Here is a 15,526-nt window from a genome sequence, read left to right as displayed (position 1 = left end):
AGTCTTCTTTAGATCAGGCTTGTTGTTCTCTTGGGAGAAATTCTTAGCCGTTAAATTTACAGGTACTGATTTGATATCATTGGTCTGGGACCCTTCCCCGAGGGGACCATCTTTTAAATTGAAGTGCCCCTACACGACTGGAGGAAAAAAAAAACCCGATCTTTTAAAATTAAAAAAGTTGCAAGTTAGCAGGAGAGGAAAGTTATCTAACCTCTTGTTTGGAGCATAGACTATCCTTTAACTTTCTAAGTAAAATGTCATGTTGATAGTATTTACACTATCACGCAAGAAACTTAGGCTGAATTAAGGTAGGGAAGTTCAGTATAGGAAGTGGTATTAGAAAGACGAGTTCAAACCCTCACTGGGCAAATCTTTCTGAGACTCAACTTCCTCACCTGTAAGATGGAGGTAACGATTCTTTCCCAAGTTACCCTGAGGAGTAAATAAGATCATGTATGTGAGAGGACCAAGCTCACACATACACCTGGACTTTTATTTCACTTTTAAAAATGGTTCAGAGTTGTTAATAAATTCCCAGGGAGCCAGTGTCAAAAAGGGGGATTCTGAATTGGGGGAGGTCCTGAGGAAGGGCTGGGTTGCTGCCTTGGCCGGATATGTCCCCTTCTTCTCCCCCAGACGTTGCATATTATTGAAAGAGACAGACTCTCATCGGCAAGGAGCTGGTTTCTGCCGATCGTCCGTGGACGGCTGGACACGTGGCACAAAGGGAGAGCTCTCGCCTTTGACACGAATTTTTATGTAATCAGCATAAATCAAAATTAGGACTTGCCTTGGAAAACCTTGCATGAAAGGCTTTACGCATGCTCTGTAGCTTTCCAAAAGCCTGTCTTCCATATCTACTTGAGACCTATCATCACTGCCCATTACACGTGTATAACCTCTCCTTCCCCGTCTGTTGTCCTTCCCACCTCTTTATTTCAATTAGCAACAACACTGTCATCAGGCTTTCTCATTTAGCCTTTGAAACCTGCCACCATATACTTCAAATACGTGATTACATTTCACCTCATTCTCAACCAAGCCCAGAAGGTATTCTTCCCCTCAGATTGTGGTGTGGAAATCAAGGTTCCCAGAGATTAAATCACTTCTAAGGTCACAAAGCTAGTATTAGAATGTGAAGAAAAAGTTTTTGAAGTCAGGCTCTGACCCCAGGTTCAGTGCCCCTTTCCCATCCTACATTCCCGGTTTGGCTAACAAGAGACAAGAGTGAAATTAACGTGCCTCTTGCTGTGATCACAATGGACATTTTAAAAGGTAGCAATAATTATATATTTTGCACCACTTATGCTATTGCAATATTCCATTAATGCAATATCAAGTGATTACAAGAAATGTAACCAAAAAACTGTGGGTTGGGAATAAAGAAAAAAAAAAGACATAGTTCTGATGTCTTTCTGAAAGCACGTCTCAATCATCGAGCAGAAATGAACCTAGGCAAGAATGCTTCGCCAATGTAAATATAAATATATATAAAAGAAAACAGTCAGGGTTCAGTTTTGCCAATTTTATTGAACCAATAAAATTCCTACTAATAACAATGAAATAAATTTCTGCAAGTATAAATGTGATACAGTTTAACAAAACCCATTGTTCTGTACCTATAAATAGATTTTCAAAATGTCATAAAAAGTGCAGTTATGAATTGTTGTTAACATGTTTAATACACAGTTCCTTTATTTCAAATGTGTTTGTCTTGACCCACTAACAGTTCCTTCTGCATCTGTTCAAATAATATTACCCATCCCTCCAAAAAAAAAAAAAAAGCCATTAAAGCACTAGAATATTACACATAAACTGATCCATTCAGGTCAGCTTTAGTCAGAATTGTAAAATCAGCAACATAAGAAAAATAAAACCTACTTATACATACAAAAAGCTTTCATGGGTTCTATAATCTCCTTAACTGCTGACTCCCGTGGAGGGCATAATAGTTGAAAAGGCTTATATGGTTAACTACCTTAGACTACTACATCTAGAGCAGGGTCTGGTTTGCCAGAATGAGTTTAAAGTGGCTGTTTATCAAGTCTGCTATTTTCAGAATTGAAACTATAAATATAGGACCGCTGTTTGACGCTGAAAACTGTGTGAAACCTAAATTGCATCAATGATCTATTTGATAAAAGCTTATTCTAATTGAAAAATCTTATATAGTAAGACTGATATATATAGCAGTCTTAAAGATCATGTCATCTGCCTCACATTAGTCCAAAGTCACGTGCTTCGTAAAAAAAAATTACAGTAACAAAGCACAGGACTACAAAGGCAAAACATCACAGCTTCTGATTACATTGAATAAAAAGTACCAAGGAACGCAAAAGATAAATCTGTATTAATACTGATGAATTAAAGAACTATAATAGACATTTCACAGCATGCTACATATATCGCTCACAACTGAAGGATAAAATGATGTCTAAAATTGAAAGTCAAGAAGTTGGCAATCTGATTTCATGTGCAATTCAGCTACAAAGTCTTAATATATACATTCATCATGTAGCTGCCCTGCAAAATCAGGATTTTTTTTTTTTTTTAAAAAGAGATTTCAAGTTCAAATCCTATTTCATAAGCTAAAGGATACATCCAGTTCTTCCATGACCAGGAAAGTTATTTTCAGGTTTGAAGGAGCTAATCCGAGGAGCAAGGCCATGTTCCAAGTTGACCTGATGGGGTACTTTCTCACCTTGCTCAGACTGTGCACGTGATGGGACTATTCTATTGGGCATGGAGAAGATGCCAAACTGGCTTGGTTTGCTTCCTGTGTCTATCTTATTTTGAGCTGAAAAGAGTAGATGTGAAGAGAAAGAGGAAGGGAAAAATCGTATTTTCTTTCCAGAGAACATCTATGGATGCAAAGAAAATGTGCACTAGATAAGAGAGTTTGGCTCGCTTTCCTTGATGAACAAGGGCACCACTGAACTCTTGCCTTTCCTTCTAGAGAACTCATGAAATTCAGAAAGGAGAAAACAAGTCTCTCAACATCACAAAGGAAACATTTTCCTACCCAACTGATAGGTTTCCTTTATCCTTCCTTTTGATCCTTCCTTATGAGATTTGGAAGTCGGTGGAAATTTGTAAAGATGGATTAATTTAAGAAAGAGATGTATAGCCACTTTCATTTGCTGAGTGTCATAATGCACACAGCTAATCAGAAGTCATGGGCAATACTTGAGCATTAAAGACCAGAGGTTCTATCCCCCTTTGATAATCTTTCTGTGGAAATTATACATTCATTTTTAAGAGGTTCAACCGAGGGGTACAAGAAAAATAGACTGTTTTAGCAAAATTCATATACCAAAAATTCTATTTATCATACTTATAATTTCTAATGTTTGATGTTGTCCTATCAGCTATAAGTAGAATGGTGTGTTTGTTCTAAAGGCTATTTTATAGGGTGTGTTTCATTATCTCGAAGATTTCCACAAGCATTGGGAAAAAAATCAGATATTCCTTCCCCTGCCCCCATTTTTCCTTTTTCAATTCTCTACTTCATGGCGGTGCAGTCATAATTAAAGCTAGAATGAACACTTCATGACATATGATTTAGTAAAAACCATTCCTTCAGCATCTACTATTGTCTCATTTCTTAACGAGGCATCAACTCACTCCTGGGCCGCTAAAGGCATTTTCCTAGACTCTGCTGTCAGGCTGGGTTGCTCATGAACAGAATGCAAAGCATTCGAATACCACCACAGATTGTAATAATCTCTACTTCTAAGCAGGGTGGGTCATCCTCAGGTCAGACAACCATCGGTAGAGCAACACGCCCCACGTCAGAAACCTGACAGAGTTTCCATCCATGAACGACACAGAGCGCTCACTGGCTGGAGAGGAAGAACTTGCTTCTTCCTCCTCTGGGCACTTGTTCCTTAATGGGAAAGTCTGGGTATACCTGAAATGCAGGCAGGGGAAGACAGACTACAAAGTCAATGCATTCCTTTTTCATCAAATAGTACTTCCCCCCTGACCCCCCATGACAGCAGGGTAAGAAAGGCGGTGAGAAGCTTAGTCTGACCCGGGAAAGCTTGTCCAAACTCTTATGTACCAATTTTGTGGTATTTTATCTATGCTATATATCAAATGCGCTTGTGTGATCCACTGGGACCACCTAAACACCTTTTATCATAGGTCTTTCTATTAGAACTGTGTTGCAAGGCCCAAGCAACAACAATCAAACAAGTATCTGAAACACCACCCATTTATATGCCAGAAATTTCCTGTTCCACTGAAGGGTTACGGATCAATCTGAATTGCTAGAGAATTTTAAATTTACATCCAAATTACTTGGACTGACACCACTATTTATTCCCTAATAGAGATCCAGGTTAGGATGGTAACTCGATCACGTTAAAATCCTGCTAAATGCTAAGTTCTGCATGATAGAAATAGTTCAATTTCCGTATCATGTATAAATATAAAGACTTCTACTTTGATAGAAGGCAAAAATCTTCTACGATTTATTAAAATATGGAAGTAGCATTACTGAACAAGAGAGAGTGAATCCATGAAAAGGTTGGATACTCTGAATTTATAGGCTCTTTGGGGATGAGGTAGAGGACAGCAAGATATTTTGGCAGCCGGGAAAGGGTAGAAGAGTATGGGATGGACAGGATTCCACTCGGTGCTGCATAATATCTGGTAGGGTGTCCAGGGCAAAGGTTAGCCAAAATGTAGCTGGATGGTTGAGGGATTTAGGGGAGCTGGGACAAAGTCATATTCTTAATGAGTTCGGAGAAAAAGTAACTCAGAAAAGTAAATGCTGGTGACTATCAGCAGGTGGCTGGTGATGTTTGGATGGTGAAAAGACCTGCAGACCAACATGGGCTGAGGGATGCAAGCATGTAGAAGGCTGAGGACAGCAAGCGTGTAGAAGGTTGAGGCACTTGGGGGGAAGAAAGCAGGCAGGAAAGGGTGGACTGAATGTAGGTCAGAACTCCCACAGGGGAAGGTTCCTTGATACTCGGTGTGTGATGCTGAGGACGGCCACGCTCAGAGTCATGGTCCACGTGTCCTTGGGAAACCTTTTCCTTCCTCACAGAGCTCTCTCTGCCTCTGCCTCTAGGATCCATTTCACCCCAGCTGTTTTTGTTCTAGGTCTCACCTGAGTGGACACTGCTCACTAAGCCAAATTTAGCATGGAAATCAGCTCCACACACCAGGGCATTTAAGTTCCGGTGACTGAGAGGAATACATTCATGGTACAGTACTGTTCTGAGAAAAGACTCCGTAATTTGATTCTCAGTCTCCAGAGGGATACAGTAGGGAAACACAGATGAAGAGGATGGCCACCCAGAGTGGGTTCTGATGATACAAATTAAGTAACTTCACACTCGATCTGAACCAAGGGGCCGCATGTCTCTCAGGGTGCTGTGGAATTATACCACCAAGAAAATTTCAGATCCTGTTCATATAGCATTACTGTTGCCTACTTTTTACTCCATGTAAGACCGCCTATTTGCAGAAAAGAAGAAAAAGTCTATTAGATAAAGACAAGAGTTTAAGATCTTGCCTTTCAGAGGAATGATTTCGAACTGTCTTCAAAACACAACACAAACAAAACAAAAACCTCATTTTACTATCACAGTGCAAATCATTTATATCACATGCACTGAAATTTATTTATTTTTTTTCCCTGATGAACTGTCTTTAAGAGTTTAAAAGAGTCTTACGGTCATATATGCATGCACTCTGCACTAAAGTGGTGAACTATTTTTAAGTATAGATTTTTAATTTTTTTGCCAATCATTTTATTTTTGCTGTGGCCTAAAAATCTAAGATTTTGGATTAAAAAACTCTATAAGGTGGAAAAGGAAAAAAACTGCTCTGGAATAATGTTATTTAGTCTTTAGAAGAATTTAAGAACTTTGGGAGACTTTATAACACAATTAAAATAGGGGCTCTGGTTCAAATATGGTCTTAATATAAAGCTTCCACTGAGTTTTCTGTTCTAAAACAGCCCTGCATCGCTCTGCCATTATCTGGGTTTAGAGCCATAATCAAAGGCCAAGGCCATGGCCCGGATTCCACATTAGCCATCTTTTATGGTAAAAGTACCCCGGATGGGACGAAGAGTCTTCCTGAGACTGATACAACATACGTGGTTCAAAAAGGTAAAGAAGGTAATGAGCGGTCTCATCTCAGAAAGCCTCTTTTCCACTGGTTATCACAAGTCCACCTGAGGGGGCCTAATCTGAAGGATCAAGTGGGGCGGCTGCTGGGCCACTCCCACAGTCGAGCGATTGGCTTACAGAACAGAGTCACCTTCCGATGGGAGAGTATTCAGGTATTTCCTACAGTGATCTGAGAAATTATGAATTACAACCGAAGCTGGGAAGTAAATCGACATCAATCAAGCATATACATCAGTGGGTTATTAGACTAATTTTAACATGATAAGCGATGAAGTCAGAGAATTCACATTCGCATGTGCTTTTTTTTTTTTTTCCAAGTACACTTGCACATTTAAAGTTTGGCACAATGTGAGCCCCAAGGTGTAGGTTAGCATATCGTGTAACCACGTCATTACACCAATTGAACCAGATATCTCTTTTAAAAATATCACATTTTAATATAAAAAGCTATACTATAAATTACTACATAGTAAATTCAATACTCTGAAAAAATACCACCCTGGAAAACCACATCAGAATTTCAAGTTTGCGTCAGAGAACGTTCCCAGCAAACTTGCCGTAAAATGGTATTCACACCCTGGAAGGCTGCGCATGCTGTAGCTCAGAAGGTGCTCTAGCACCTCTGGAAGTCAATTTTTCTAAGCTGGTTCACTGAGGTTCATAAATACATTGTTTTGTCTTTGTTTATAGGTCCAAGTCGACTTATGTTCCTGATTACTGATGAGATAGATCAATGCTGAGCTAAAAAGAAACTTCGCTAGAAAAGAGATCTAGTAAAGGCACTAATATTTCCAAAACCCAAACTCCAACTACTTACATTTCTGGGGTAAAAAAATAAAAGACAAAAACTAAGTGGCCATTTTAGTTACTTACACCTTGTTTCCCCTTTTGGTCTAAAGCTCATATGGTGTTCTGTGAGAATTTCTCCTCCTTTTCCATTTATAAAGATCATTTTTAATCCTGTAGCACAGGTCACATGCACAACAATATAGGGCTATTAACTGAAAGGATTGTAGGAAAAGAAAAGGAAACAAAACAAAAAAACCAAACCCAGATGTCAGGAATAAAAGATATCCTCAACTTGAAAGTTCTAAGGTTAGGGAAGTCAAATGAACATTTATGCTATCGTCCATGTCTTGTCATTTTCCTACTTTCCTTGCAGTTAATACATATCTGTATAATGTGATGTCGAGTAAAATCAGCATATGGTATATGCAATTAAACAGAAGAGATCTGGCATGAATTCTCTGAATAGTATCTTTAAGTAAACCACCCTGTCTTAAAAAATATTAGTAAATTTTTCCTCACGTGGAAGATTTCAAATGAGATCCTGGGATCTAAAAATGCAGAACCACCTCATATTAGTAGGCTTACAGTCATCTTTCTGTTTTCTTATCTGGAACAAAATCTAAAAGAAAGCAACCTAACATGTTGTACCAGAAAAGGATGATGAATGGAAGGGCAAAATGATCTAATAAAACACGTGTCCACGTTTCTTTCATGAGAGAAAACTCCTATATGACAAGTAAGGAAGTAAGTCTAAGACGAAATCTTTGTGGGAACTCTAATGGAGAATTTTGACGATATTATTTACTATGAACAAATGGAGCGGTTTTTAAAAAATTAGCATGTTTAAAATTCAAGTCACCCTTAATTAACCAAAAAGTGTTTAAGCAGGGCAGTTCGTGTCCTACTGGATAGCTGTAAGCATCTCTTTAGGCACTTCACTGGTTCATTAACACAATACAAATTAAAGCTATAAACACATAATGTTGTGCTCTGTGAAGATAGTCTAATCAAGCAACATAAACCAATGCAAAAATGTGACTTTTTGGATGCTTATTCCTCCCCTAAGACTTGATATCTTTTTAAAACCAGTTGTCCAAAGAGATTTTTTTTTTTTTTTCTGGGGAAGGGGGTGCTTTGGCATTAGGAAAAGAATATTGTTCAACCCCAGTAAGGCAAAAGCCTTGTGCGATAAAGAAATCGGAACAAAATTTCTTTATGGCTCTGTTCAAAAGGACACTTCTGCAATGACATAATGGGGGGAAAATTCAGTGGAGTATTTTTTCCCAACATATTGCACTTTTTTTGTTGTTGTTGCTGTTCAATCACATTAATGCATAGAAACACAATTTTTACCTTTGAATATTCAACTGTTCAACCTATTAGAAGAAAAATCATGAGAAAGAAGTTCTAAAGGCCTACCAGGAAAAAATACAAGTATATTAACCTTCCTCTGCTTACTGCAATACAGAAAACACTATGAGAAAAGAAAAATGTGCAAAGAAACTTTTTGGTCAATCGTGTGGGTACAGGCTTGTATGTGCCGACTGAATGAACTGTGAGCAGCCCTGTGAGCACTGATTATTCCGGTGACTGAGGATGGCTGTCAGTGATAGAAAGGATTGTGCATAATTTCACTTTTCATATATACATCTGATAAGGAAAACGGAAACTTCTGTTTCAGAAGAGAAAGAAAACAGCTGAATTTGGCATTTCAGTAGCATGCTATAGAATTCATCATGATTAATTTCACATTAAATTATGGACAATGGCTGTATCACATTTCACGTTATCGCCAATAGCAGTAAAAAAAACAAAACAAAAACAAAAACAAACAAAAAAACCACAAACAGTGCCTGACAAATAATCTCCTGGGGACACAGATATGTGTCCTGTGAGCAGCTTAGTTCAACAGCGCATGCTTTTCCTCCACCAGATTTAGGACACAACATTAAAAGTTTAGAATGGCCAGAGGAGGTCATTCTGTGCTGTATTTCCAATATCCGAAAAACAATTGCTTGAGCAGATTGTAAGCGCTTTTCCTTATTTAAAAAAAAAAAAAAGGAAAGAAAAGAAAAGAATACACATACATACAAACCCCAAAGCGCTGAAGTTAAGCATTAATAAACCAGGTTCATGATTTATGATCAGTATCCAAAAAACCCAACTATGAAACAATGCAAAGTAGTGCTCCTCAGTATTATTTTTGCAATTGTTAGTAATGTTAAGCATCAAGAAAAATAAAACACATCATTGCACATTACAGCCGCCAAAAAGAACGGCTAAACTTTGACACTAGAGAATTGAATAATTTTTGATGCGACATCACAAACAGCTTCTGATGTATATCTTGTGTGAAAAGGTCTTTACACACGTAGGACATTTTCGCTGGGTGATGATGCTTCAGGTCAAATGCCGAGTTATGGCACGAAGCGCATAAAGTAGTTCAGCTTGCATCCGTGCTTCCATTAAAAGTAGATTTACGTGAACCTAGAAATGAAAATGTTATCTCCTTAGTGACCAGTATAAACAATTGGAAAAAACTTACTTTTTTTTTTTTTTTAACATATCATACATTCACAAAGGTTTATCACACGTACAGGCGTATCTATGCGTGTAAATGACTTAACACTCATTGACAAAACTGTCTGTAAAAAAGAAATGGGTCTTGTGAGCAGTAAAAATGACCTCTAAAAGCCTGGAAAATACCAATCATTATGTCAGAATATATGTTAGGTAAAGCCAATCAATCTTCTGGATTATGCAATAACTTTTTTTTTTTTTTAAAGATTTTACTTATTTGACACAGAGAGAGCGACAGCGAGAGAGGGAACACAAGCAGGGGGAGTGTAAGAGGGAGAAGCAGGCTTCCTGCGTAACAGGGAACTCAATGTGGGGCTCGATCCCAGGACCCTGGGATCATGACCTGAGTGGAAGGCAGACGCTTAACGACTGAGCCACCCAGTCGCCCCTATGCAATAACTTTTTAAAAATATTTTTATAAATGACAACTTTCCTGCAAGTGATACTTTCTTCCAGTTGTCAAATCTTATAGGGCTAAAAATCAGCTCTACATTCATTAGAGCCTATGTTCACTCCTTGGAAAGCTTTTAAAAACATTTCTTACTGTGTACTTGAAAGATACTAAGGTGAAAACCTGAAGCCAAAAGCAGTTTGTAATTAGTGTCTGGTCCTTGTTAGACAGGCATAGCTTCCCTGGAGTATTTCAGATACAACTGTGAACAAGCCTCTAAGTTTTAGGGGAGATATACCTCAGCTGATAGGTTAAAATTAATACCCACATATTTTCGAAACTTACTACAGAGAAATGTTTTTGATATTATATTTATTTTGATAACCTCTACAGGTTAGATATACTGTTAGACATATTCTCTTGATGAGTAAAGAGAATTTCTAGATACAACTTAGTAAAGGAAGAAAATCTAATGCAAACATGTGAACAGGGTATAAAGATCCATTGAGAAGAGATGCGGGCAGTAAAATGGGTATTTATCTGATGTGTGATTGGCTCTAAGACTTCCAAAAATCAGTTAGGTTTGGAGGCCATAACATTCTCTGCTAAGATCATAGAATTAATTAGTGAATACTAAGACCCTAAAGAGATTTTCTTACTCTCAAAAGCTTGGAAACTGTGGTATAAATGAAGAGTCTTGGGACGTACAGGTCAAAAAGACCTAGGCTTTAAGGCCAGTTTTTACACTACAATGTTGGTAAAGATCCTTAACATTTACTAGGTCTTAAATAACGATTCCTATATATTTCATCCAAAGAAATATTCTTAGATAATGGTGCATACATTTGGCTCAAAGGTCATGCATTGTATCGTCAAAATACTAAATTACCAAATTGGAATGAGAAACTATTGTTCTAGTAAGTTAACTCTAATGGCTAGAGTTAATCTCTCAACGGAGATACCTTCTGGGCCTGGCACAATCACCCCCAACACATCTCCTTAGGTTTGATTTTTATTAACCATGAGAATGGTAGACATTTTCCTAAAGGTACTTTAAAAATATCAACCTCCAGATCCAGCCGTTCAAAGGCAGATGCTACACGTGTACGGTACACACCATGTTGGCCAAAACATATAACCAAAATTTAGTTAATATTCAATAAACTGGAATTTAAACACGTTTTTAAAAGACGGCCGGATGATGCCACTTCCTTTTCTTTAATGGCACTAACTTATCAATATTTTCCTGTGTAATTTTTCCTGATCGTTACGAACTACGCTGAACACGTGCCTAAGGTGTCTATAACATCGAGTCACGAAACACACCTTTTCTGAGTGCTTGAACTGACGCCAGTAACTATCATACATGCGCTTGGTGGTTCTCTCCGGATAGCAGGTCACCGTCTTAATGTAAACCTTCAGGCTTCGTTCAAGTAATTGATTAACTTCTCCGTAATCATAGTCATCATACCTACGAGCCAAAGACAAGCGACAAAATCAAAATTTCTGATTTCTAAGTTGGTATCAAGAGACGTTGATTGTCTAGCAATTCGATACCAAAAACTCATTAACTAACTGTTGTCACAAATATTTATTTACTGAGTGCCTATTAGGTGCCGTGTCCTTTTCGTGTAGCTTTCCAGGCAGCGGTGATACACGGGTGAACAGAGTAAACGAAAATCCCCGGTCTCAGGGAATTTCAACCCTTCTGGAGAAGGAAGGAAAAAAATAGACAAGCATGTGATATGCTGGGGGTGTTCACTGCCGTGGAGGGAAAGGGAAACGAGGCTGTGAGAAGAGAAGCTGTGGTTTTAGGGAGGGGGCAAGGCTGCCATCTGAGGAGAAGGCACCAGCGGAGAGCCCTGCGGCGCGAGTCATAGGTGGGGGGGGGGGGGGGCAGAGGGAGCGATCCACTGTGTCCCAGGCTGCTGACGTATCAAATGCGACAGGAACTGAGCCCTGAGCCCTGGAAGCAGCCGCGCGGGGGTCACAGGCAACCTTGCCGAGAGTGCTTCTGTTGGTGTGGTGCCGTAGTGCGTCCAAGAGGGAATGGGGGATAAAACGGTGACAGCCAACAGACAACACTTCGTCAAAGAGATGGGCTGCGCGTGGGAGCGGGAGGACGAGGCGATGGCCAGAAGGAAAAGAAGGATGAAGAGAGGATTTTTTTCTAAAGATGAGAGAAGTCACAGCATTGTGTGTATACTGATGGGAAAGATCCAGTGAAGAGGGTAAAGTTGATTTTGCAGGAGAGACAAAGAATTTTTTTTTTTTAAGTTAGGGGCTTGAACTCACGACCCTGAGGTGGAGACCAGAGCTGAGATCGAGAGTTGGACGCTTAACTGACTGAGCCACCCAGGTGCCCCCGGAAGGAGGAACTTGTATTTTTAATTATAGTTGGCATACAATATGATATTAGTTATAGGTGCAGGACACAGTGATTCAACATTAATATCCTTCACAAAATGCTCCCCACAAATGTAGTTACCATCTGTCATCATACAAAGTTACTACAGTCTTACTGACTAGAGTCCCTGGACTGAAACACTGTATCACCATAACTTACCTATTTTATAACTGGAACTTTTACCTCTTGATCTCCTTCACCTATTTTGCCCTCTCCTTCCCCTCCCCCGACAGCCACCAGTTTGTTCTCTGTATCAGTCTGTTTGTTTCTTGGTTTTGCTTTTTAGATCCACCCACAGGTGAAGTTATACCGTTCTTGTCTTTCTCTGGCTTATTTCACTTAGCATTATACCTTCTAGGTTTGTCCATGTTGTCACAAATAGCAAGATCTCATTCTTCTTTGTGGCTGAGTAATATTCCATTGTGTGTGTATATACACATACATACATACGCATATATACAATATGTACATATACATATATACAATATATTATCTATCTATCTACCACATTTTCTTTACCTCGAATAGGGATCTTTAAATGAGAGGAAATGGGAGTTTGTGCCCAGAGGGCTATAACAGTTCATCCATCACAAGAGAGAAGAGAGAGCAGAGTCAATGGGCACAGAGACAAACGGCAGGGTAAATGCAGTAGTGGGAGATTGTGGGATTTCTCTTCTATATTTTTAGTTAATTTTTAACCCAAACATATGCTTAGTTAAGTATTCAAAGATCTTATATGAGCTTTATTTGGTAGCATCCAACAGATAGACACCATAACATTTGTCATGTATTGTCTTGAACATAATTTATCACAATTGAATTAAATTACCAGTATTTATTTTTCTTAAATTAGGTAGTTACGGCATATGTGTCTTAAAATGTGATGATTCTGTGTTAACTTATTGTCTGGAATGGTAAATGAGCAAATAGCATTGTTAACTATTTACCATCATAACAGTGTCTTCTAGGTAGAATGCTGGACTATTAGTTGAGGTTTCAGGAAAATTTTTTTACATTAAAATTATAGAAAATACTTTGCTTAGCAAACTGAATTCCAATTCCATTCCATAAAGGCTTTCTGATACTACATTAGAAAGGATATAGTAGAGTCAAATTGAACGTATTCATAACTGGGAATTTTTTCTTTCTGCAAATTTATCTCCATAAACGCCTTCAAAACCCAGCTCAAAAAGGCACATTCTCCCAAAAAAGCTTTCCTGATTAGATCATTCAATCTCATTCACTCATTTACTCACTGTCCTCTCAATGCCAATTTTCTAAATTTAGAGGCCATTAATTTATATTGACTGATAGTTTCATTTTAGTGTTCTTATGTGAGCTTTATGAGGACACAATCTATCCTAGTTTTATTTATACCCTAATTACCATTCCTTTAAAAATAAACAAACAAACAGTCATTTATCACAGTGAGCTAAAGGGGCACAATAAACGTTTTTTAACTGCCTAATTCTTCCAGGAAGGATTCTTAAATTGAGTCTGATTCTATTGTATCCCCCAATGATTACTGACTTTTTCCCCCTCCTTAGTAAATTCTCATTACTGTATTTATAGGTACATGCTAAGATTCCCAACAGTTAAACAAGGAAAAATGTTTTTCTATATAATGGAAGTCATTTTTCAAAATCAGAAGTCCACATGTAATACTTTCTCCTCAGTACTATATAGCACTAAACAGGACAGGAGCAAGACTCGTGCCAGAATTTTCATTTAGAAACATTTAAAACTGTCTTGACAATGAACATACCTGATTCCAAACATACAGTGAACATAGTTAAATAAAGCTCTGCGCAGCGTGGTTGTGTCAACATCCTCATGGGTGGCCATAGTGTTATAGGTGAGATTGTAGACCATGCGGAACTTCTCATCAAGAAGATGTCCAATGTCGGAATAAAGTCTGTTCACCAGGGAGAACCCATGATTTTCCCAGGTGTAGTCCTAAAAGAAGAAATTGTATCCAGTTACAAAATGGGCAGTCTCCATTTAACTTCCATGTTTGTAGTAAATATAACTACTGAAGCAAGTAAGTGAAGATATTTCAAATATAATTCTAAGTTGATAGCTTTACTAAGAACCCTTCACATCGGTTCATGGATCAAAGTGCCATGTAGTTTCCTCAGTGGGGTCCATGGTTTGACATGTTGGTGATGAACTCTGGCCACCTCTTGTGGTTGGGTACTATGCTAACTACACCCTTATCTGGAAGAACCCCAGAAAATCTGAGAATATTCCTATGTGACCAAACCTACTCAGTGACCAAACCTACTCAGTGACAGTTAGAAGATCAGTGAAACAAGTGCAAAGTAGTCTGTCTTAATTCAAACTTCCACTCTCTTTAGGAGCCACATCACTACTGTGGCTCTGTTTTCTAGGGGTTGGTGGGGTAGCCCTTAAGCCCATAACTACTGGTATATGATCTTACTACAAAATGCTATTTTATTATAAATGTAACTTTATCACTTGATTTCCTCCCTGGCTCCTCTCAAAAAAAAAAAAAAAAAGGTATGAACATTGTACAATTACTATGTGATAATGCAAGTAACTGAGTAAGACCATTTCCTTTTGCCTTCTTAGAGGGGAGAAACATTGAAATAATAATTCATCTACTGGAAGATCAAATTAGACTAGGCCAAAAACTAGGTTACATAAAAAGATCTACAGACTCTATCAAAATGACCATTAGTTTCTTTAGAAGTCAATGTATTTACATCTCAACATTTCACAGTTAAAATGACAGTATTTCTTCTCTAGTTTCTATGAATTAAAGGCATCTTATATACCTGAGCTCGGAATGTTGGCAAATGTTCTTCTCCTCGTCTGGCAAAGTCCTCATACCCAAAACCAGGGTCTTCAATATATCGGGAGACATCAGATGTTATAATCATGTCATCTTCAAAATCTAAGGACAATAATGAACAATCTAGAATAAAGGAAACTGTGCACAGAACAATGAAACTGCTCCATTTCCCCCCACTTTTTAGCTTTTCCATGGATTTCTGAAGTGACAATACTGACTTCCTGGCTTAAGTTTTGAATTCAATTTCAATTCAATTTCATTACCAAATACTGGCAATCTTAACTTTTAACTGTACTTGTCTGGGCAAAAACATGACTACACTGAAATATCTAAGCAGTAGCAGCAAAGAATCAATATACTAGCTTTACTTATTCAGAAGGGGAATATAGCACAGG

General features: G+C 38.2%; 1 protein-coding gene across 2 annotated transcripts in view; it reads right to left on the bottom strand.

The window, feature by feature from the left end:
• Positions 1-1,513: 1,513 nt before the first annotated feature.
• SESN3 (sestrin 3) overlaps positions 1,514-15,526 on the bottom strand; it is a 75,760-nt gene continuing 61,747 nt past the window's right edge. For both annotated transcript variants that reach the window (XM_035009349.1, XM_035009350.1), the window contains exons 7-10: positions 15,115-15,233; positions 14,082-14,272; positions 11,236-11,380; positions 1,514-9,425 (exon numbers count right to left, since the gene is read on the bottom strand). In XM_035009349.1, coding sequence (XP_034865240.1) covers positions 9,339-9,425; positions 11,236-11,380; positions 14,082-14,272; positions 15,115-15,233 — 542 coding nt within the window. In that variant the 3' untranslated portion in view covers positions 1,514-9,338. The remainder of the gene's footprint in view (positions 9,426-11,235; positions 11,381-14,081; positions 14,273-15,114; positions 15,234-15,526) is intronic.

The sequence above is a fragment of the Mirounga leonina genome, unplaced genomic scaffold (assembly GCF_011800145.1).
Source record: "Mirounga leonina isolate KUSES-001 unplaced genomic scaffold, KU_Mleo_1.0 Mir_153, whole genome shotgun sequence".
NCBI lineage: Eukaryota > Metazoa > Chordata > Mammalia > Carnivora > Phocidae > Mirounga > Mirounga leonina.
Note: the sequence above shows the minus strand (reverse complement) of the source record. Positions and strands in the feature narration are given on the sequence as shown.